Source organism: Diabrotica undecimpunctata, chromosome 7 (genome assembly GCF_040954645.1).
Source record: "Diabrotica undecimpunctata isolate CICGRU chromosome 7, icDiaUnde3, whole genome shotgun sequence".
Lineage (NCBI taxonomy): Eukaryota > Metazoa > Arthropoda > Insecta > Coleoptera > Chrysomelidae > Diabrotica > Diabrotica undecimpunctata.
In genome coordinates this window covers 99,769,573-99,791,593 of record NC_092809.1, presented here as the reverse complement: position 1 = coordinate 99,791,593, position 22,021 = coordinate 99,769,573, and the positions used below count along the sequence as shown (strand labels likewise).

The following is a 22,021-nucleotide window of genomic DNA, read 5'->3' as shown; positions in this document are numbered from 1 at the left end:
TTTTCTGTTAGCCTTGCATTTTAATTTCGACAAATAGGGGCAAATATCAAAATGCGTAGTGTGAATCTGGTTACGATAAATTAAAGGGAATTATTTAGGGCTTGATATTTAGAAAGATCATACATACAGCCAGATTAAATTAGATTTATTTGGAAAACAAAATATCTATGTTTCATTAGACAATGCCCAACGTGAAAATGCTATTAAACATAACGAAATTGTAAAAAATAATCACGCAGTTTTACGTCGTTTAATTGATATTGTAATTTTTTTAAGTTGTCAGGAATTATCATTTAGGGGACACGATGAATCGGAGCATTCGTTAAATCAAGGTAATTATAGAGAACTAATAAAAGTGTTTAAGAAATACGATTTGGAATTTTCTAATTTATTTTCTGATTCGAAGACATTTGGCGGTGTATCTAAAACAATCCAGAATGAATTAATAGAATCAATTAGTTACATTTTGAGTAACGTTATTTAATCTGAGATCCAGGAAACCATTTGCTTTTCACTAGAAGTAGATGAAACTACCGATATATCATGTCATTCACAATAATTATCAATTTTGTTCTATACGCGTTACGTGGTAATATTTATGAGAGGTTTTTATGTTTTACAGACTTGAGTAAAAGCCATAAGGCAGAATATATGTGTGGTGTTTTAAAGGACAGATTAAAATTTTTTGATATCAAAAATAAATTGGTATGGCAAACTTATGACGACGCTGCCGTGATATCTGGTGGATTGAATGGTCTCCAGGCAAAAGTTAAAACTATGGTACCGCAAGCTTTATTTACTCACTGTCATCCGCATAGAATGAATTTAGTTTTGCAGGATACATGTAAAAAAATTAAAGAATGTCGTCTTTTTTTGCCAGTTTAAGCGGATTTGCTTCATTTCTCAAGCTCGTCTAAACGGACTAATGTTTTAGAACGGTTTGTTTCGAAAAAAAAAAATGCCAACAGTTTGTTAGACGCGATGGAATTTTAAATCTCGGTTAGTTTTCACTGTAGCAGATTTTCGTGAACAGCTTTTGGAAGTTTTTGATTTTATTATTGAATGCGACGATTTTGAAAGTGGTGACATCTCGATCCGTGAAATAATCGATTTGAAAACTTTATTAAATGATTACTATTTTAACATACTTTTAAATATTTTTAAGAAAGCGTTTAAAACCGATTCCTGAAAACCAAACCGATTTGATATTCAATGTTGTTCAAAATCAGTTAACTGACATTATTTATTCCAAAAATAGAATAACAAAACGGGTGCAAAATTTTAGAGATTTTCTTAATAATAGTAATTTCCAGTATATACGCAGTGACGTTTTGGACTCGCTTGATATTTCCGAACCCCCAAAAAAAAGACAAAGGCATGACACAGAAACAGATCTCGAGAAACGAGTATATTTTGAAATTTTGGATATTATTATTATGCAAATAGATACTCATTTTTCGAATTTTGAAGATTTGCAAATTTTTTATCTCTTTGACGATTCAAAATTTAAAAGTTAGGTACGCCAAAAAATTGCCAAGATATTTATTAGACAGGTTAATTAAAAGTTATCCATCATTATTTAATAAAATAAAATTAGAAAATAAGTTAAAAGTTTTATATGCTGATCCAAATATTTTCGGAAGGAGGGATAAGTTACAAGATATGTATAATTTTATATACTGAAATTCATTACAACAAACTGTTACCGAAATTATGTAATAAATTATTGTCAATAATTCTCTCATTACCACCAACGTCTGCCTCAAATGAACGAGATTTCTCTTGTCTCAAAAAAATCAAAAAGTATTGTCGAAACGCCATGAAACAAGAGAGAATATCAAGCTTGTCTCAAATCTCAATAGAAAAAAAACTTTCAAAGTCTCTCCAAAACTCTAATAAATTTTACAATGACCTTATAACCCATTTTGCTACTTGAGGTTCTAAATTTATAGGAAAAAACAAAAAAAAAAAACAAAAAATCTCCTATGTTGATTGAAGTCTTTTTATCAGACGGTAGGTGTACCTACCTATCTGAGGAGATAAACAATACCTTGCCGACCTTGTCTCTAAAGCCACGAGCCGCCATTGCTTCAAAACCTGAAGATTATAGGTTTTTAAATATTAAGCTTTAAAAACGTAAATTCCATAGTGACCGGTCTTCACAGCTGACTTCATTAACGGCAAAATGCAAAAATTTTGATTTTTGTCGACAGGATGCTCTGATCAAAAAATATCCAATTTTTACCGTCGAGTTGATACAAATTTTACTTAAAAAATTTTGAGAAAACACGGTTTATTCTACACAAAAATACTAAAAAACATTTTTGTTGTAAATTATCTCAGCTATATTTCTTGTTTGAAACATTTTTTTGTACGGCTTACAGATTCTTGGTAAATTGATTTTTTCCTTCCTTCTCCACCCTCTACAGGAGTTGGTGTTAGGGGAAAGCCCGGGGTAGGGGTGGCAAACTTTTGTATCTTTTTAGGGACTCCAAAATTGTGGCATTTTTGTCCCTGAAGACTGGAGTAGTAGGTACTTATTTATTTTGTGTTTGAAGTTCATAGTTCATCTATTATTTCTATTAAAAATTATCCCTCATGTGGTGATAACAATGAACATTTTTATTATAATAAATAAATAGTATCATTTAACTCGTGAGGTACAAGAGGGTAAAAAAATTATATAAAGAGATGAAACTCAAAAAACATTTTGTCGTAGTGTAACAAAGCTGCTTTGTTACTATTTTTAAAAGTCGTCTTCATAGGACCAAAATAGGACTTTTCATCAGCCGCCATGTTTTTCGTACAGACAGATTTGACAATGACGTGTAATATATATTATACGTCATACTTAAGGTCCATTCGCTCAACTCGAGCATATTTTGACAGATTCATAGCTGGAAACCTACAACACAAAAGTTTCTAGCTCACAGTATTAACAGCTTAAATAAACTTTTATTACAGACTTCTTTCATTGAAAAAAGAAGAATTATTATAAATAGTGGAAGTGTATACTAAACTCATAAAATTTTGGGTTGTATATATTTAAAAAATATATTTCAGTTGTTATAATTTAACATAACTATTTATTATATGGTGCAAATAAATAAACATTGATTGTCGGTAGTTCGTAAAGTTATATTTAATTTACTATTTAGTTGGTTTACTATTAAAATTGGCTATGAGTACGTGTGTTTGGTTGTATAGTAATTTCCAGCCACATTTAGTCTGTCAAAAAGTGACTAACTTCGCAAAAACATAATTACTATATTCACTATGATAGACAGTTCGGACTGGGAATAGCGAACCGGACTGGGAATAGTAGTATATTTGAGCTATTAATACTGAGATATAGGAATTTTTGTGTTGTAGGTTTCCGACTATGCATCTGTCAAAATATGCCCGAGCTAAGCGAATGGACCTTAACCTCACGGTTCGTAGACTTACTACGGTTACCTCTTCTGCCTAACCAATGAACATTAAGCCCGAGCCCGAAACTGTACTCTCGTGACGTAATTCTTCCCCTTCAACCAATCAACACTGCAATCGACCTGCCCTCTACCCATCGAGCAAATTTTGCTCGATGACTCTACCACAGTCTGTGCCTAGACATTCAGTTTCAATTGCGAATAAATGGGTTTTGTATTCTTGTGTACTCTGGTGACGTAACTCAAGCATCCCCACCCTAGTCGGAAGAGGCAACCGTAGTAAGTCTACGAACCGTGCCTTAACCTAACATGATTGCTTACAAAATGTCTGTTCGAAAAAATGGCTGACACTATTTGGCTTGATGAAAAGTCCTATTGTCTTTAAAAAGAATTTCTTATTATATCAGATCTACTATACTTTTTATTTAACAATTTTACCCATAGAGTATATTATAATGAATATCTAAGTTTAGGCAAGCTTAAAATTATTTGGAAAATATTTTTTTATTTTATATTTTTAATGGGAACAAAAATAACTTGTATGCAACTTATAATACTGCCTATACTGCCTAATTGTTTTGTACTTCTGTGAATTAAAGTTCTATCAAAGTTCTATCGTTCTATGCTTACGAGGGTGACAGTCAATGATACCATCAACTTGTCATAATTGGATCAATGGAAAGTTCCTATAAGTTACTAGTTTGAAGTGCAATGCATTGTCAAAGTGAAAAAGTGTTCTGGATTTTTTTTAATTAGAAATTATCTTATACTTCTTATTATAATAGTTATACATTTTTGTGTTTCACATTTAGACTGTATAAGACGAAAACGAGTAGATAATTAAATTCTGAAATCAACACGTTTTCAGAAAGGTTAAAGAGCCTTGACATGTTCAATTAGCATAAAAGATCGAGGAAAATTAGAAAATCAAAGCAACTATGAACAAAAAGAAGCACCAAAGTGATCCAAACGCCGATATTTCGTCAGAATCCGCTGATGAGAACCAAAATAATGTAGAATGTTCTCACATTAATAAATCTGTTGATCTACAAAAGGTGAGAAAAGCTTTGAGTGGAACTGGCTTTCTCACAGATTGTGAATTTTGTAAAAAGAATCCTGAAACTAACGATATGGGTGATCTTGAATTTGACAACTCTCTATGGCTTTGCTTAAAATGTGGAAATCAGGCCTGTGGTAGAGGAAGAAATCAGCATGCTTTGCAACATTTTGAAACTCCACGTTCAGATTCTCATACCATGTGTGTAAATACCACTATCTGGAGTGTTTGGTGCTACGGTTGTGATGAAGAAATTAATTTAACATGTAAAAGAAAATTACTGGATGCTGTGGAACACCTTCGGAAACAGGCTGAATCTAATAAGATAAAGCAACAACTACATATACCTCAATTATCTGATAAAGTAAGGAATTACTAGTAAATTATTGTTGTTATCATTTCTATTTAATAACACATGTTTAGTTATTATTTTTTATCTCTACTCATAAATTTATATATCCTTTTATCTATTTATCCATTTATATAAATCAACCACAATACTTTCAATTGAATTACTATTTTTTTTTATTTATACATTTTTATAAAATAGTCTACTAACAATTACATATATGGATTTAAGAGTGCCAACAGTTGGGGTGCATCTGCACCCTCTGTCCAGACAGAAAGTACATAGCTATACATGTACAGTTCTCTAATTTATATTGGTTAATAGTATGTGTAGATGCAGATGCACCCCCTGAAAATAACCCTGGCGTTACTGGTTTAAATTGTATTTAAAAGCTGTTTATTATGAATATTATTAAGGAAAACAGGTGAGATTGTAACATTAGCTAGATACTTTTGCTACTTCCAAAAAGTTTACAAACTGATCTACCCAAGTGTATAGGTGTCTTACAGCAATGTATAATGGGCCTATATTTTTTTTACTTTCCAGTTTATTATTTTCACAATATACAAGTTTAATTCAAATACCCATTAATTGTTTTAGTTCAAATTTAAATCTTTCTGATTGACTTTCCTTCATACTAGTGGGCAGCTTATTATACAAGATCAGGCCATTTGAGTAATGCTTCTTTCTGCACCAGAAGTTCACATTCTTCCTGTACAAAAAGTATACTAGTAGTACTTGTACATATTGTGTCAGTGTTGCAGCAATATTAGTAAGTACTTGAGAAAGCTTACATTTATGAATTAAACATAAACTTGCATAGTATACATTGATTCAATATTGAGTATTTTTCTTGGACAGTACAGATCTTCTGTTGGATATGAAGGTGTGGCAGTTGAAAAACATATTTAACAGCCCTGTTCAGTAAAAGGATGAAGCTGTTTGTAATTGATATTACCCAAATGATGATTAAATGAGACAGATGTGAGTTTATTAGAGAATACACAATTTCTTTCTAGCATGCCCACTGCTGGAGCTATTTTATGACATATATGTAATATGTGTTGTTCCCAAGTAAGTCATTTATCTATATACAATCCAAGATACTTGATCATCTCCTTTTTATTAAATTTGAATGTTCCAAAGATCAACTGCATCTATGTGCATTTACATTTGAAATTATCACGTAATTGCACTTTTTCATATTAAGTGAGAGTTTGTAGTACTTACAGTACTTAACTATTTCTATTAAGTCCTTTTCTAAATCAGTTTTTAATTTTCTGAGATCTTTATGGGCATACAGAAAACCAGTGTCATTAGCATACAGATATAACATGGACTGCAGTGGTTAATTGGATAATAAGTTCATATAAATCAAGAAAAGTGTTGGTCCCAACATACACCCTTGAGGAACTCCACCAAACTAAAGCCAATCCAGTTATCCCATATTGTTCCAGCATTAAATTAAGTATGTTATGGTTAACTGTATTGCAAATTTTTGCAAATCCAATGATAGAAATCAGTATGATGTAATTAAGTCATGTCAGCAGCAGATATTGTATTAGAATCATGTCTAAAATCACATTGCCTGTTAAACCAGTAGCTGGATGAATCAAAGAATTGTACAATTTGGTTATTTACACATGATTCCAAGATCTTTGATATGGCTATTAAAAGAACTATTGATCTTTAACTTCCAGGTTGCTTTGAGGCTTTGTAATGTTATGTAAGGAAATTCTTATAATTTTGTTCACACAAGGAATTGGGTTCACTCCAGATTTGATTTCCCAGAATGTTTATTTGACTTTCAAACTGTTCTCTGATTATATTTGTACCATATAATATTTATTGGTAGACTTATGTGATTAGTTTGCCAATTTTAGCTTAGCATCATAATTTAAGGTGTTGGTCACTATATAATCAATAAAAGTAGCTGAGTGGAAGTGATTGTTTGACTTTTGTTGATTGTTTGTGTATAAAAATTTCCAAATACATTTCATGATAACTTCTAAAATGTTGTTAATAATAGTTTTGTTGAAAGTTAGGAATGTAAATATAATTTGTTGATAGTAGATAAAAGTATAGATAGTTTTGTTCCATATCATCACTATGTTACCTAATCAAAGATAATGTAATAATTTGTAATGTATTAAATATTGAACATGTATCAATCAAAGTATATATAAAAAATTATTTACTTAAAGTTTTACGATAAGAAATTATAAAATTTGGAGGCTCTAAATTATTAATATATTTATGATTGAATTTAATTGTTATAATAAATCTTTTTATGGCACACTGGCATAAATAATATCTGAGTTACAAAAAATAATATTCCAATATTCAAATATAATTAAACAAAAACAAAGTGGTTACCTCTTTGTGAAAATTATACTTACATATTATCTAAATCATATCATATCACCAATATATTTGTTTATTTACTTATTTGTCAAAAATGGTTATAGAAATCAAAACATTTCAATATTTATTATAAATTATAGTTTCGGTTTATAATTTGGTTTGTGTAAATTACCATTGTCAATAAATTGTGTTTGCCTGAACCCTGAACATTATTTATTATAGTTGTTACACATGCTTTGTCACTTATTATGATAAACATTTAATTTTTTTTTGGCTATTTTTAGGCATTGGACATTAATCCAGCACTGCCATCTACAGCGAGTACAGGAGCAACTCCAAAGGTGAATAATTCTATTACAGCTCAACTGCCAAGGGCAAGAGGTCTCTCAAATTTAGGAAATACTTGTTTTTTTAACTCTGTTCTGCAATGTCTTGGACAAACTCCTTATTTACTGAAATTGTTAGAAGAAACATCAGTAGATAACCAATATTTTAAACTTCCTGGTGGTAAAATTACATTGGAAAATAAAGAGGTGATTGAACTGGAACCACTAGAAGGTAATTTATGTTGTATATAAATTTGTTTATATAATAGTCTAAAGTAAATATGACAAAGCACAAAGAAAAGATCTATAAATACTATTAATGGTTGCTGGTTTACCTAGGTGGCCCCCATCGCAAAAAATGTGTTTCTATGAAAAAAAAAAAATCCTGAGCCATCCTTTGCTTTAAAAAATCTGAAAAAATTCACGAACTTACATCTTAATGCCCAAATAACCTCTGATTTTTTTTCATATTTTTGAATCAAAATTGAGATCAAGAAAAATATTTGAATTTTTCAAAAAAAATTTAGGTTATATAGGCAATTTTTGGTAAACTTAAGTAATTATTTTTTTTGTATTTTTTTCTGGGATTTTGAATGGAGGGGTAAGATTTTTCAATAGATATTCAAGTAACTCAATATATTTCATAAGGTATGTAAAATGTATTAAGTATGTGGTGATATATTTCTATAGAGCAGGGCTTACCAAACTTATTCGTACTGTGATGGACTAGGGACTTTGCTATTTTTTTGCGACACCCCTCAACCCAACCTTTAATAACCTACCTCAACCTAGACATATAGCCTAGAAACAGGATGTAGTTATAACAAAAACACTATGTATTTGAACATTTATATTTTTTATTAGAAATTAAGAATGAAATCAAAACATAGGTACAAAAATGAAAAGGGATATTTATTTATCTAACTGACTGGTTAATGTGAGGGATGTGCTTGCTTTTTTCAGCACAGCTTATGAAACTGGGAGTCCAGTTTGGAAATTGCCACTCTCATTTCTTTTTCTAAGTTTATGTTTGACCTGTACTTGTTTTTAATGACTGGGACTGCAGAAAAGCCTGTTTTGCACAAGTATGAAGTCGCAAATGGTAATAAAACCTTTAATGCAGCAGTGGTGATGGCATGATATTCATGAGAAAGTGAGCTCCAAAATTGAAACAGTTTGTCCTTGTCGTATTGAAGCTTTAGGCTGGAATCACAGGACAATTCTGTCAGTTGTTCTTATTCCTCTGTTGAAAGTGTCAATGGCATGGATGACAGGGAAGGGTTTCTGACCCAGTCATATTGCTCCAAATCTTCAGGAAAACATTTCTCAATGTGTTCGCTCAATGATAACATGTGTTGTGTAAACATATTTTTTAAATATGGATCAAGGATTTCTATTGATTTTTCTTGTAGAATACCTTGTAAAGCAGGGAAACAGTCAATTTCTGGATCTTCTAATTTTCTCTTCCATAAAAGCAACTTCTTCTGAAATTCAGTAATTTTATCTGCCAATTGCAGGATATGAGTATTGTTTCACTGCAAAGACTTATTAAGATCATTTAATATGTCACAGAGGTATGCTAATTTTGTAATCATCCTGTGATTATGTATGTAGATATGTGTAAAGTTCATTCCTTAATTTGTATACACGTGCAAGTATGTTGCCTTTGGACAGCCAATGAGAGTTGCAATAATAAATTAAAGAGGTGTGCTCGGCCCCCATTCCTTCACAAAGTTTATGGAAAAGTATTGATTTCACAGGTCGTGTTTTAATGTAGTTTACCACTTTAATAATGCTATCCATCACAACACTTAATTCGGGTGTAACATTCTTTACTGCTAAGGCCTCTCTATGTATGATACACTGTGTCCAGACATTGCTCAGGCACCATCTGTACACATGCCTACACAGTTATCCCAGTTAATATTTTCGGTCATATATCAGTAGCTTTACAACTTTCACATATTTTTCTGCAAAATAACAAATCCCCACATATATATGTTTCTTGTATGTACTGTACATAACATATCAATTGAGCATCATCATTACTATCAGTCGCCTCATCCAGTTGAATCGCAAATAAACCTGAGAGTTTCCTTACAATTTGCTCATTAATATCTTCTGCCATGTCGTCAATACAGCGACTAACTGTATTGTTTGAAAGAGGTACATTTTTTATTTCTTTAGCCGCCGATTATCCAATCATCACTGTTACCATATCAACAGCTGCAGGTAAGATCAGTTCCTCAGCGATCGTATATGGTTTTTTACACTTGGCAACACGGTAAGCTACCATGTAAGAGGCGAGCAATGCTTTTGGTAGGAATTGATGCTCTTGAAACCAAAGCCGTGGTCTGATGTTTTATTTCTCGCAATTTTCTTACAAAAAAGTCTCTTGGTTTACCTTGTAAGTGACTGTGAGTTGATTCCAAATGCCGTTTTAGTTTATTAGGAAGCATACTTTCAGCCACCAACACTTTGTAACAAACAACACATTGTGGAAGTTCTACATTCCCTTTAGTAACGCAGGTAAATCCAAAATCCAAATATTGGTCGTCATATTTCCTATATTTCTTCTTTTTCTCACTCGACTCCAGTGTTGACAATGTCCAGATAATTATCCGATTTTCGGATAAATTCGTGGACCATCGGATAATTTTCGGATTCAATAATTTCGGATAAAGGGTCTATTGACTTGATGTTATATTTTTTATTTGATTTATTTATTAATATACATATTTTATACTCATTTGAAATCAAATAGATATATTTTCTGTATTAAAAGACCGCGCTGACACGCGACGCCCCTGGGACAACGCGGCGACGTCTCAGGGCGTCGCGACGCACATTTTGGGAAGCCCTGCTATAGAGGTTAAAATTGCCAAGTTAGAATAGGTAAAATTTAGTAGAGAAAGGATGACTAGAGAAGCAATGCAACATTAAAGTTTGTGCAACCTTCTGGCTAAGGTCTTAGATCTATTAAAATATCATCGAGCAAAAAGACAAAAGAGGGAATCTAATCGTTATGAAAAGGCGACCAAAAAAGTGGCCTCTGATGGCGGACATATCCGGAAATGCGAATGCGCCAAATTTAAATTTTCCGACACTTATTAACAGTAGCTATAAAATAGTTTTCAGAATGTGTCTTAGACGAGAAAATTTTAATTAAATATTAACGATAACAGTCTAAAATGTGAAACAATTGTTAAAAAACTTCAATATAAATAAGATTTCATGGGACAGTTGGGACAAATAATAACATAACCCAACTAAATTTGATTTCTTAAACAAGGAAAGACTCTCTTTCCTTGTTTAATTTGGCCTCTCAAGATGGCACTTCCTGTCTAACAATATTTTTGCCCCTACTACCTTTACATTCCCTCTTTTGTCTTTTTGCTCGATGTAAAATATAAATATTTTAATTGGCTGCGGTTTAGTGCTTTCTCCGTCTTCTTCAGATCTGTATTACGAAAATTAAGTAATTTATCTATGAATATAATAATATGTATATATAAATAAGAGGTCGTTTTTATTTAATGCACTTACAAAGACGGAATTAAATGTTTTTCTCATCCCATATGTTATCAACTTGGGAACAGATATTCATTATACAATTTTTTGTTTGTATTTTTAAAGCAAATACTAATATTAAATCAATTGACAACACTGTACACAGCTGTACAGCATGAAATTACACTATTTCGCGAATGGTAAGGAGCATTATCGAGAACTATTACACAGTTTTCATCTAAAAGGGGCAAAATATTTGCAAACCACTTTTCAAAGCCGTCGGAGTTCATTTCCTCGTGACAGTCGACACTCTTTGTTGATTCAAACATCCATAGACCACCTTCTACAAAGCCTGTTTCACTCCCATTATGTGTAATAATCAGTTTTTTTCCCTTGTCTGATGGATTTTTGAGACCTGCTGAGAGACCTGACAAAGCCCGGAAGATTTCACCGTTTCGTTGACCCACACAAGAGATTTTGTATGTCCTTCATTTACCCACGTTTCATCTAAATAATAAATTTTTATGTTTTCCTCCCGACATTTTTTTATGGATTTTAAAAAATTTCGCCTCTATAATAAAATAATCTCTTCTCGTTCTAATAAAGCACTGTTTCTACCCCTACGTACGTATTTAAAATCTAATAATTTTAGAAATTTATGGAAAGTACTGCGTTTAAAATTTGACAAGTTTTCGTCGTCGTTAACAGCTACAAGAACTTTGTCAATAGTTGGTATCTCGTTTCGAAAAAAAAAAAAAAAGATTGATGTACAATTCGTCGTATAGCAGTTTTATCAAAATCGTCCATTTTGCCAGTATGCTTTTTCTGGGCTTGTTCTTTTTCGGTGAAGAAAATCCTTACTATTCTTTTCCCTATTAATTCTGTACACAGAAGCTTCACCTACTCCGCTGGTAGAAGCAGTCTGTTTAATTATTTCCGATATTAATGCTTCAGGACGCGATTCCATTGTCGATGTGAGTTCCTCCGCAGAATCTGTAGAACTCGACATTGTTTGTAAAACTATAAACTAGACCGAAAAACTGTAAACAGTGTAAAAAAATGATTTAATACACAGTGGTTACCTTCTTAATAAATATAAAAGCAGACTGTAAGAAGTATAAACACGCAATAAGTTCTATTAAACGCGCCGATGTGTGCAATCGCCATGAAAAATATTTATCAACTGAACAAGATGCATCATGGGCGTGATTGGTCATAAGGTTTATGATTCAACAAACATCCGATTAGGTTAGGGGATTCCCAACACATTGTTTTTATAAGGGACAACTACTACGTGCTTTTTACATAATTTTTTCAGTTGATTTCATCAGTTAGAAGTATGTTTGTGTTATATTTTTGAGTTCTTAGTATTTGGCGATTTTTATTTCATTGTGAATATTAGCGTGTTATTGCTGTTTATTTTTAAAATGGAAAAATTTCGTTTACATAAAACCTAGAAGGTGAATCCAGGTAAATACAACATATTATTAATTTTGGATTTCCGCTTTACCAAAAAATATGTTTAAAAAGGTTAGCAAACATTAAATCCGGTCCTGACAAATTTGGCATCGTCTTGATGTTTTGGCGCGCTATCTCTTCTCGTTGGATAGACTCTAGTGTTAGGGTGTCCCTAACATGGTTTAACGACCACTAAGGTAGCTGAGTTGGACATGTTCTCTGAAGTCCAATTATTTTTGAACATCTCCAGATGTCTCAATTCCATCTCTTCTTATTGGTTACTTTATTAGAGCATACATAAGGGGATTAACAAATTAAATTCCCACATATTAACAGCAACAATATAACAATAATTATTACATTTAAGCATCATTTGTTTTAGGTGATCTTGAGAAGTGGAAACCATTGACTTCAACTTTAGCTGACACTTTAAGAGAATTGCAGAGTGGTAGACAAGAAGTGTATGTACCGAGAATGCTCTTGTTGAGGTATGTTAAAAAAATGTTATTTCTTATTAAAGTAATAGGAAAAACGGGAATATTACAGAATTTTGTGCAGAAATATGGTTTTTGAATATTTCTAAATCTAATTAGTCAATAGCTAGTGGCGACTTTGTCAGTTTAAAAAACATTTTGAATGTAACTAGCCACTAGCACTATTTTTTTTGGTTTTATACAACAATAAACAAAAATGTTTTTGTTTGACTATTAAAAACCCTTTTAGTGAGACGTCATGAGACTTGATTTGCAAAAAGTATTTGAGAAAATAATATCTAATAGAATAGTCAAATTTATAATGTTTATGTACAAAAATTACAAATTTGTTGGTCAGATAGCCAAGCAACAAACAATTTCAACAACCTTCCATTTGCCAATGTTATTGTTCTCACTGCGATGATCTACACACAATGTGCAAAGCATTAAAGGAAGTGGACTGATATAAAAAAACACATGCACTAAAGTATAGCTTAAGATAGAGAGAAATTCGCTAATCTAGTCGCCAACAGTAATATAGTGTAGAATATATAGTAGAATATAAAAGAAGGTCCACCGAATTAATTGTGATTATGTCGAAATTGTGTCGTTTGACTTCATAGATCTATTTCTATGTTGCGATTTGAAAAATCTTTTCTATGTTATGTTTTTGTTGTCGGAAAAGCTTTAACTTCTGCTAATGAATGAGCACCTTTGGGAACAAACATTTGCATAAACTAATATAATTTTAGTAAAATATAAATAAAATGGTCTCGTAATTTGTATGTTTTTTTGTGTATCCTGTCTTTGTATCTAACATTCTTATGAGTAACCTCATGCATTATTATTATTGTAGGTTTACTAATAAAGTACCACAATTTGGATTTGGAGATCAACATGATGCTCACGAGTTATTAAGACATCTATTGGAAGCTGCCCGAGAGGAAGACTTGCGACGATATAAGACTGTTATTCTTGAAAAACTAGGTAAATATGTTTTTTAATGTTATTTCTTTATTGGTACGGCTATTTAAATGTATTAAATGTAATTGTGCTTGTATATTAAGTTTATACTCTTCAAGATGTTTATTTATCAAGGTTTTACCAAGTTTTTTGTTCATATCATGTTCATATCAATCACCAGATAGATACGTTAGTATGGAAGAAAACAGGCTTTCTGAGTGAAGGTGTGCTGATATATTTTCAAAGTCAAGTTCGTTCACAAACCACTTGCAGTGGGAAATAAGCAGGAGACATTTGTTAAAAACTCTGTATAGTAATGCAAAACCCAATACTATAAGAACAAGAATTATGAGAAGAATACAAATTTGAAAAAATATATAGGGTGTCCCATTTAAAAAATTGTATGTTTGGTATACCACATAGTTATTAATCACCCTGTAGAATTCCACATATTTTTCAAGTATCACTTTGTTAACATCTAATAATTCTAACATATGTATACTACCTGCTACTTTTCGTTCTAAGTTAGTTATTTAATATAAAAACTTTTTAGGTTATAATGTTAAAACTGATCCAGCATCGGTGGAAGGTGATAAAAAGAAAATTGTGAAATTTTATGGTCAGCAAGCTTCTGAAATGCTGTTACCTACAGAACAGGTATTTAGAGGCGTACTTGTAAGTACTCTACAATGCCAGGATTGTGGACACACTTCACACCGAGACGAGTTCTTCTTAGATTTAAGGTATTTTTTTTTTTAATATTGTTACATTAACCGCGATGCGGCCGATTTAATTCTAAATGTATACAAGTGACACATCCGTGATCTCTTAAAAATATTAAAATTGTCACTAACTTGACAAGTTATTCAGGATTATTAAATTGTTAATATTTTTTATAATAACACCACACATTTAAGTTTTTTAAAATCTAGATTTGTGAAATTGACTCGGGTTCGTGCAAAAACATACAGACATACCGAGTGATAAGAAGTATTGACATCAATAATAATAGATTAAACGTTAATGAATTAAAAAAAAAGAAAACTTTCTCCTCGGCGTGGAATCTAACTCTAGTCATTCGCGTGGAAAGTAAAAAAAGTAAGTAGTGGTAAAGATAGGCACGGTTTTAGTGACGTCAATCCAAAGGAGAATATATAACTGTATGTGAAAATAAAATTGTTGTTTTTACTAGTTTCCTTACAATATCATCATGTTTTCTCAACTTTTAAACCTTGCTTGGACTTCTGCAAATATTTCAAAATCAAAATTAGCCAAATCGATCCAGGCGTTCTCAAGTTGTTATAAATTCACTCATCCCAGATACCTAAGGTATCAAAAGGATTGAGCTCTGGTGGGACTCTTTCCGTGTTATCGAGCCCTAGGTGACTTGGTACGCAGGAGTATCTCCCAAAAAATTTTCGTACACATTTATGTGTTTAGAGTAGTACAGCTTTCTGCATGGTCTTGTAGAGATGTTCATTCGGCCCTAACTTTTTTATGTTTTCTAGGAGGTTCTCCAGCAGTAGAGAGAATAATATGTACTGTCTGGGTACTTTCCATTCTCCACTGTCTTTGTATTTGAATTTCCAAATCCCTATACTTGGCTATTTTTTCATTCTGTTTAACACGAAGATTATTGTTGTTGGGTATCGCCACATCAATTAATGTTGTTTATCTCTTTAGGTTATTAACTAGTATGATATCTGGACTATTAAGTGCCACTTTTTGGTCTTTGAGCACAGTGCGGTCCCAGTATAGCTTGTAGTTATCATTCTTAAGTATACTCTCAGGAACGTATTGATAAATGGAAGATGGTTTGTTTGAAGAAGTCCCAGTTTGAAAGCTATCTCTTGATAAAGGACCTTTACTACTGAGTCGTGTCGTTCCTTATATTCATTTGCAGCAAATGCCTGACAGTCCCCGGTTGGATGGTTTCTTGAGCTTCACATCCATATCGGCATTTGTCATTTTGCACCTGGGGGTCTTTGACGATATATTTCAGGTAATTTTTGGTTGGTATAACCTGATTCTGAATGGCCAGTAGTGAACCTTCTGTTTCAGGGAACATCTTGACTGACCTCATTGATGTCGGGATGTCGCCCGTGCAGAGGTTTACCCATCCAGGTGCGCATTTTTTAGTCCTTAGTAAGATGGTCTATGCGTATTTCCGGTTCCCTCAGTTTGATCGGTGTTCTATCATCTACTGCACAAATCGCGCGATGTAGAGTAGATGTCAGCCTGCACCTGAAAATAAATTCTTAAATTAGTAATCTGTTTTTCTAGTTGCTCACTTATATCGTTGTCGTATCGTAATGTCGTTCTTTCTACTGCACTTCGAGTTTGGTGCATTTGTGTCTTTGAGGTGTGTTTGTACCTTTCGCTGAAGATTTTCTATATCCGTTTTTGTCCACTTAACAATACCAAATGAGTAGCTAAGCGCGGAACATGGGTAGGTGTTTAGTGCCTTAAACAAATTTTTACTGTTAAGGTGTGAACGAAGCGGCTGTTTTACTCTTCGTATAAACTCAGTAGTTATCTCAGTCTTCACTTGCTCATGGTCAATCTTCCGCGCTTGCTTTATTCCGAGGTATTTATACATATCATTTTCACCCATGGCCTCGATATTCTGGCCATTTTGCATATCGAATCCGCCGGGTTGAACCTTTCCTTTGATTATAGTTAAGACACGACACTTGTCAAGAACGAAGTGCATACTAATATCAATAGAGACATTTTCTACTGTTGTTAGCATCTGATTCAGGTGGCTTCGAGTGGAAGTCAATAGTTTTAAATCATCCATATACAATAGATGATTAAGCTTTGCAACTACACTAGTGTTATTTTTGATGCTAAAACCTGTGTCAGTTGAGTTCAGTAGCTGGGATAGGGGATTCATCGCTAGACAAAACCATAGTGGGCTCAACGAATCTCCTTGAAATAGGCCCCGGTTGATTGCAATATTTTCAGTTTCGATATTATTTTCACCAGGTATTTGGAGGAGAATTTTTGTCTTCCAATCTGACATTACATATTTTAAAAAGGTCACTATGTTATCATCGACTTTATATATTTTTAATATATCTATAAGCCATTCATTCGGCACTGAATCAAACACTTTCTATATGTATTTATGATATTAATGTATATGTATATTATTGTATACCGCAAGGTTGCTACACGCGTCTCGATCACGCTAACTATTATTTCGGGCCGGTGCAAAAACATACAGGCATACCCAGCGATAGGAAATATTCACTTTAAAAAATATTTTTATAAAATGCCCTCCTGACACGTAATCATGTATACATTAAAAATAATTAATTTGAGCGAAGAATAAATTATGTTGACGTTATTCGTGACATTTATAGAGGAGTATTATCAAATATTTTAATAAACACGTCAGCAATTGTTGCATTATTCATTAAGTGAAATAATCAAATTAACTTACAACTGATAATCGTCTTATCAATGCAGCAAGAAGTATATCAATAATGCATACTTAAATAATTAAGTTAATTGTTCAATAATTTTTTGAGAGAATTGTAGTTGATATATCCATCATCTTATCATCCATTCTCCCATAAGAAGTCGGTAATTATAAGTCTTGCTGATAAATCTATACAACTAACAGACCCAGAATACAGACCAACTGCAATAAAAAAAAAGCAAAAAATGCCCTTCTAAAGAATGCATATCCCGAACATCTAATCGAAACTATTTTCAAATCAAGACTTAATAAATTTTACAACAATACAAATAACAATAAACCCAACAGTATCAAAACTACTTATACAACTCTTCCATATATAAAAGGTTTATCCGAACAATTGACAAATCTTTTAGCCAAACATAACAGTGACCCATAAAGTCAACAACCTTTTAAATAAATATTTCACTAAACTAAAAACACAAACTCCAAAACTCAAAAAATCACATGTTATTTACGAGATACCATGTATTAACTGTGAAGGTGTCTATATCGGGCAAACCAGTCAACTGCTTTAATCCAGAATTCGTTCTCACAAATATGACAAGAATAATGTCACTGCGCTCACAAAACATGAAAATGAGAAGAAGCATAAATTTGACTTCGAAAACATCAAAATTTTAAAAACCGAACAAAACAAAAAGAAGAGGGAGATACACGAATCAACAGAAATAAAAAGAAATTACAACGCAATAAATGACAAAAAAGATACACAAAACCTAAATAAAATATATTTTAATCTGATTTAAATAATAATAAATATAACACCATAAAAAGCTCTTAAAGTCATAACATATCTCCACTTTACCTTTTTCAAAAACATCAATGATACGCCCATATAAAAATAATTATGTACTAATGACAGTAAACCATGAGATATCAGATATCAACTCTTGTTTGTCACTGCATTATTTTATTTGTCACTTCATTAATGTCAGTGTCCCGTTTTACGTTTTGGTAAGTTATTTATATACATATTTTACAATAACTGTTTGTTCTTAATGTTGACAAAGGCAAGGGTTTCCTGCCGAAACGTTGATTTCTATGGAAAATAAAATCTAGTTCCACATGTAATATAATTTATTGAACCTAAACCCAAGAAAAACTAATTTTATATTAAATATAGTACCGTTCAAGAAACTCATATATATAATTTTGAAAATTTTTGTGTTAAGAAAATGTTTGAAAAGGTAAGTATATATATATATATATATATATATATATATATATATATATATATATATATATATATATATATATATATATATATACTTACCTTTTCAAACATTTTCTTAACACAAAAATTTTCAAAATTATACTAAAATTTCAGAGAAGCATTTATTAGATTAAGACATTTTTGTATTATTTATTTTTGAGATGTATTAGCAGCAATTTTATTTACCAAACTAATTTTTTTTGGTGAGTTAACAAAAATTTTTTTCTTTCTAGTTCAACTTTGTAAGATATTTTGTCTTTTTTAGCAGCTCTTGATAATAATTGTAAACACAATTGAAAGCTCGAGATAATAAATAGTTAACCAATAGCCCCTTTTATTGACTCCAACCCATCCAAAACATTTATATATTTTTTCCAAACGAGTCACAAGTACTTCTTTTTTCTTACTCTTATATATATATATATATATATATATATATATATATATATATATATATATATATATATATATGTACATAGTATATATATGTATGTATATAGAGGCTGTATGCAACTAATAAGTTTGTTCTATGTTCACAGTTTACCTATTAGTGAAAAAAAACTTCCGCCTGTATTAAGGAGAAAAGCCGAAGACATAGAGGATAACAACAAACCATCCAAACATCAAATTAAGAAAGAAAAACGAGCAGAGAGAAAGAAAAATAAAAAACAGAAGAGTAGTAAGGGCGTATTGTCCAATACCATTGTATTTTACAATGATGGTACTTTTGTGAATAAAAGCGATAGCGAATCTGATGCAGATGTTGAGGACAACGTTGAGGTTAGAAAATTTTTTGCATTTAATAAAAAGTATATAAAAAAAAATGTTTTAAAGTTTACTAAATAATCTTGTAAACATTTTAGCCCGACACTTAGTGGTTGTTAAGGTCAGGAGCAGCTCGAGCAGGCCACTCTATGAATCTTTCATGTCCAGTCCAACGATTTGGAAAATTCGTATTAAAAAATCTCTAGTCCGTCTATAATAATGAAGAGATGCACCATCTTGTTCTTCTTCTTTCTTGGATGTAGGCTTTAAAGCGTGTTTTTTCTTTAATATTAGCCTCATAAATTGTTTAAATTATCTCACCATATTTTTCTTGGTCTGCCAATACTTCTTCGTCCATTTGGTGACTTAGCTCATACTATTCGTACCTCTTCGTATCCTCTGCCATTCTACTAATGTGTTCGTTCCACTCCTGTGTCCGTTTTGTCACCCTTCCATGTATGTCTTCTATATTGATTGCATGCTGTTCTTATGTTTTCGCTTCTCTACCTATCTAACAGACTTCCCTGATATTCGTCAGAGTATTTTCATCTCCAATTAAAAACATATATGAAACTGCCACCATGCAGATATAGCTAGACGAAATCACAAAAACTAATCCCATAAGACTACAACTCTTACAACGGGGAGTAAGACAAGGAGACACCATCTCTCCCAAACTATTTACCCTTGCTCTAGAAGACATTTTTAAGAAACTAGAATGGAACAACAAGGGTATCAACGTCGACGGATCATACTTAAACCACTTGAGATTCGCAGATGACATAGTTGTAATAGAAGATAATATCAAAGAACTAAATGATATGTTAAAACAATTAAATGCAGTTTCAGCAGCGGTAGGCTTTAAAATGAACTACAGTAAAATCAAAATACTGAGCCGAGACCAGACAAATATAACAATACAAAATCATACCACAGAAAATGTTGAACATTATGTATATCTAGGTCATGTCATCAAACTAGGAAAACCAAATTAAGATGCTGAAATTAAAAGAAGAACAGAACTGGCATGGGACATTTTCGACAAACTAGCATATATCTTGAAAAACACCTCCATTCCTGTAAACTTAAAGAAAAAGGTGTTTAACACATGCATACTACCAGTTTGTACCTACGGCTTGGAGACAGTATCCCTTACCAAAAAATCTGCTAAAAAATTAGAAACAACGCAAAGAGCAATGGAACGAATCATGTTTGGAATATCACTGAGAGACAAGATTAGAAACATCGAGATAAGAACGAAGATTAGGGATATTGTGGAAGAAATTACAAAAATGAAATGGCGCTGGGCACGTCACGTAGCCCGATATAATGACAACAGGTGGACACGGAGAATTCTAGAATGGAGACCAAGGACGACAACAAGAAGCATGGGAAGACCTTAAAAAAGATGGGTAGATGACATAAGAAGCAGTGACAGGCAAACAGTGGATTAGATTGGCGCAAGATAGAGAAAGATGGGAGCAATTGGGAGAGACCTACGTTCAGGAGTGGATGGAAAATGGTTGACAAAGAGAAGAGAGATTTTCATCTCTGTTGTTTCTAGTAGTCGTCTCGTTTTAGATGTGTCAGGTCTTGTCTCCGCCGTGTATGTTAATATAGGTCTAATTGCTGCTTTATAGATTCTTGTTTTTGTGTCTTTTCTTAAGTATTTGTTCTTCCAGATTGTGTCATTAAGAGATCCCGCCGCTTTACTTGCTTTTAAGCTTTGTTGCCGTACTTCTTCTTTAACATCTCCGTAACTAGTTATATCTATTCCCAGATATCTAATACTTGCTTCCTGCTTTATTATTTTCCCATAAATTTCGATTTTGTATCGTAGTGGGTATTTAGGTGTTGCCATACGTTTGGGTTTTCTGCTGATATTATCACATTGTATTTCTTGGCTGTTGTATTGAAGATGGCAGATATAGCTCGTCTTCTGTCTCGGGGATTAATGCGGCGTCTTCTGCATAACATAATATTTGGATTTCTTTGTTCCCCATTCTGTAACCATGACCTTTACGTACTCTTGTATTGTTTCTTTTATTATTATATTAAAGAGAAGTGGGCTCAACGACTCACCCTGTCTGACTCCGCTTTGTACAGGTATACACTGTGTTAATTTTCCATTTATCTTTGCCTGTATTCGATTATTTAAGTAGATGTTTTCGATGGTTTGTGTAATATTGATTGGTATGTTTCTTTTATATCATTATGCTGTTTCTCCATGAGTCTGGTATCTTGCGGTGCAATATTAGTTTTTGTGTAAGTTTTGTCATCTCTAGGGTTATACTTTCTCCTCTGTGTTTTAGAAGCTCGTTGGTTATTCCGTCTGGTCCTGGTGACTTTCTATTTTTGAGTGAATTTATGTACGTTATTGTGTTGATTATTATTTTCCTTTCCTTTAAACAGTTCCGTCAGGTATCTTTCCCATTCGTTTGCTGGTATGTTATTGTATTCCTTCAATTCTGCCATTTCTTTCTGTTGGTTTCTTATGAATCTACATATTTGTTTTTGTGTACCGTAGAAGTCGCTTTCCATCCGTTTTGTAAACTGTTCCGTGTTCATTTTTTGTTCTTACCAACTGCTTTGTTTCATTTCGTATTTGTATTTAAGCCTATTTTG

The 22,021-nt window shown here is 32.3% G+C and overlaps 1 protein-coding gene across 2 annotated transcripts in view; it reads left to right on the top strand.

Moving 5' to 3' along the window:
• Nucleotides 1–4,098: 4,098 nt before the first annotated feature.
• Nucleotides 4,099–22,021, top strand: part of Usp16-45 (ubiquitin specific protease 16/45) — a 55,441-nt gene continuing 37,518 nt past the window's right edge. For both annotated transcript variants that reach the window (XM_072537872.1, XM_072537870.1), the window contains exons 1-6: nt 4,099–4,849; nt 7,483–7,756; nt 12,875–12,980; nt 13,822–13,952; nt 14,482–14,671; nt 19,171–19,411. In XM_072537872.1, the coding sequence (XP_072393973.1) occupies nt 4,367–4,849; nt 7,483–7,756; nt 12,875–12,980; nt 13,822–13,952; nt 14,482–14,671; nt 19,171–19,411 (1,425 nt within the window). In that variant the 5' untranslated portion in view covers nt 4,099–4,366. The remainder of the gene's footprint in view (nt 4,850–7,482; nt 7,757–12,874; nt 12,981–13,821; nt 13,953–14,481; nt 14,672–19,170; nt 19,412–22,021) is intronic.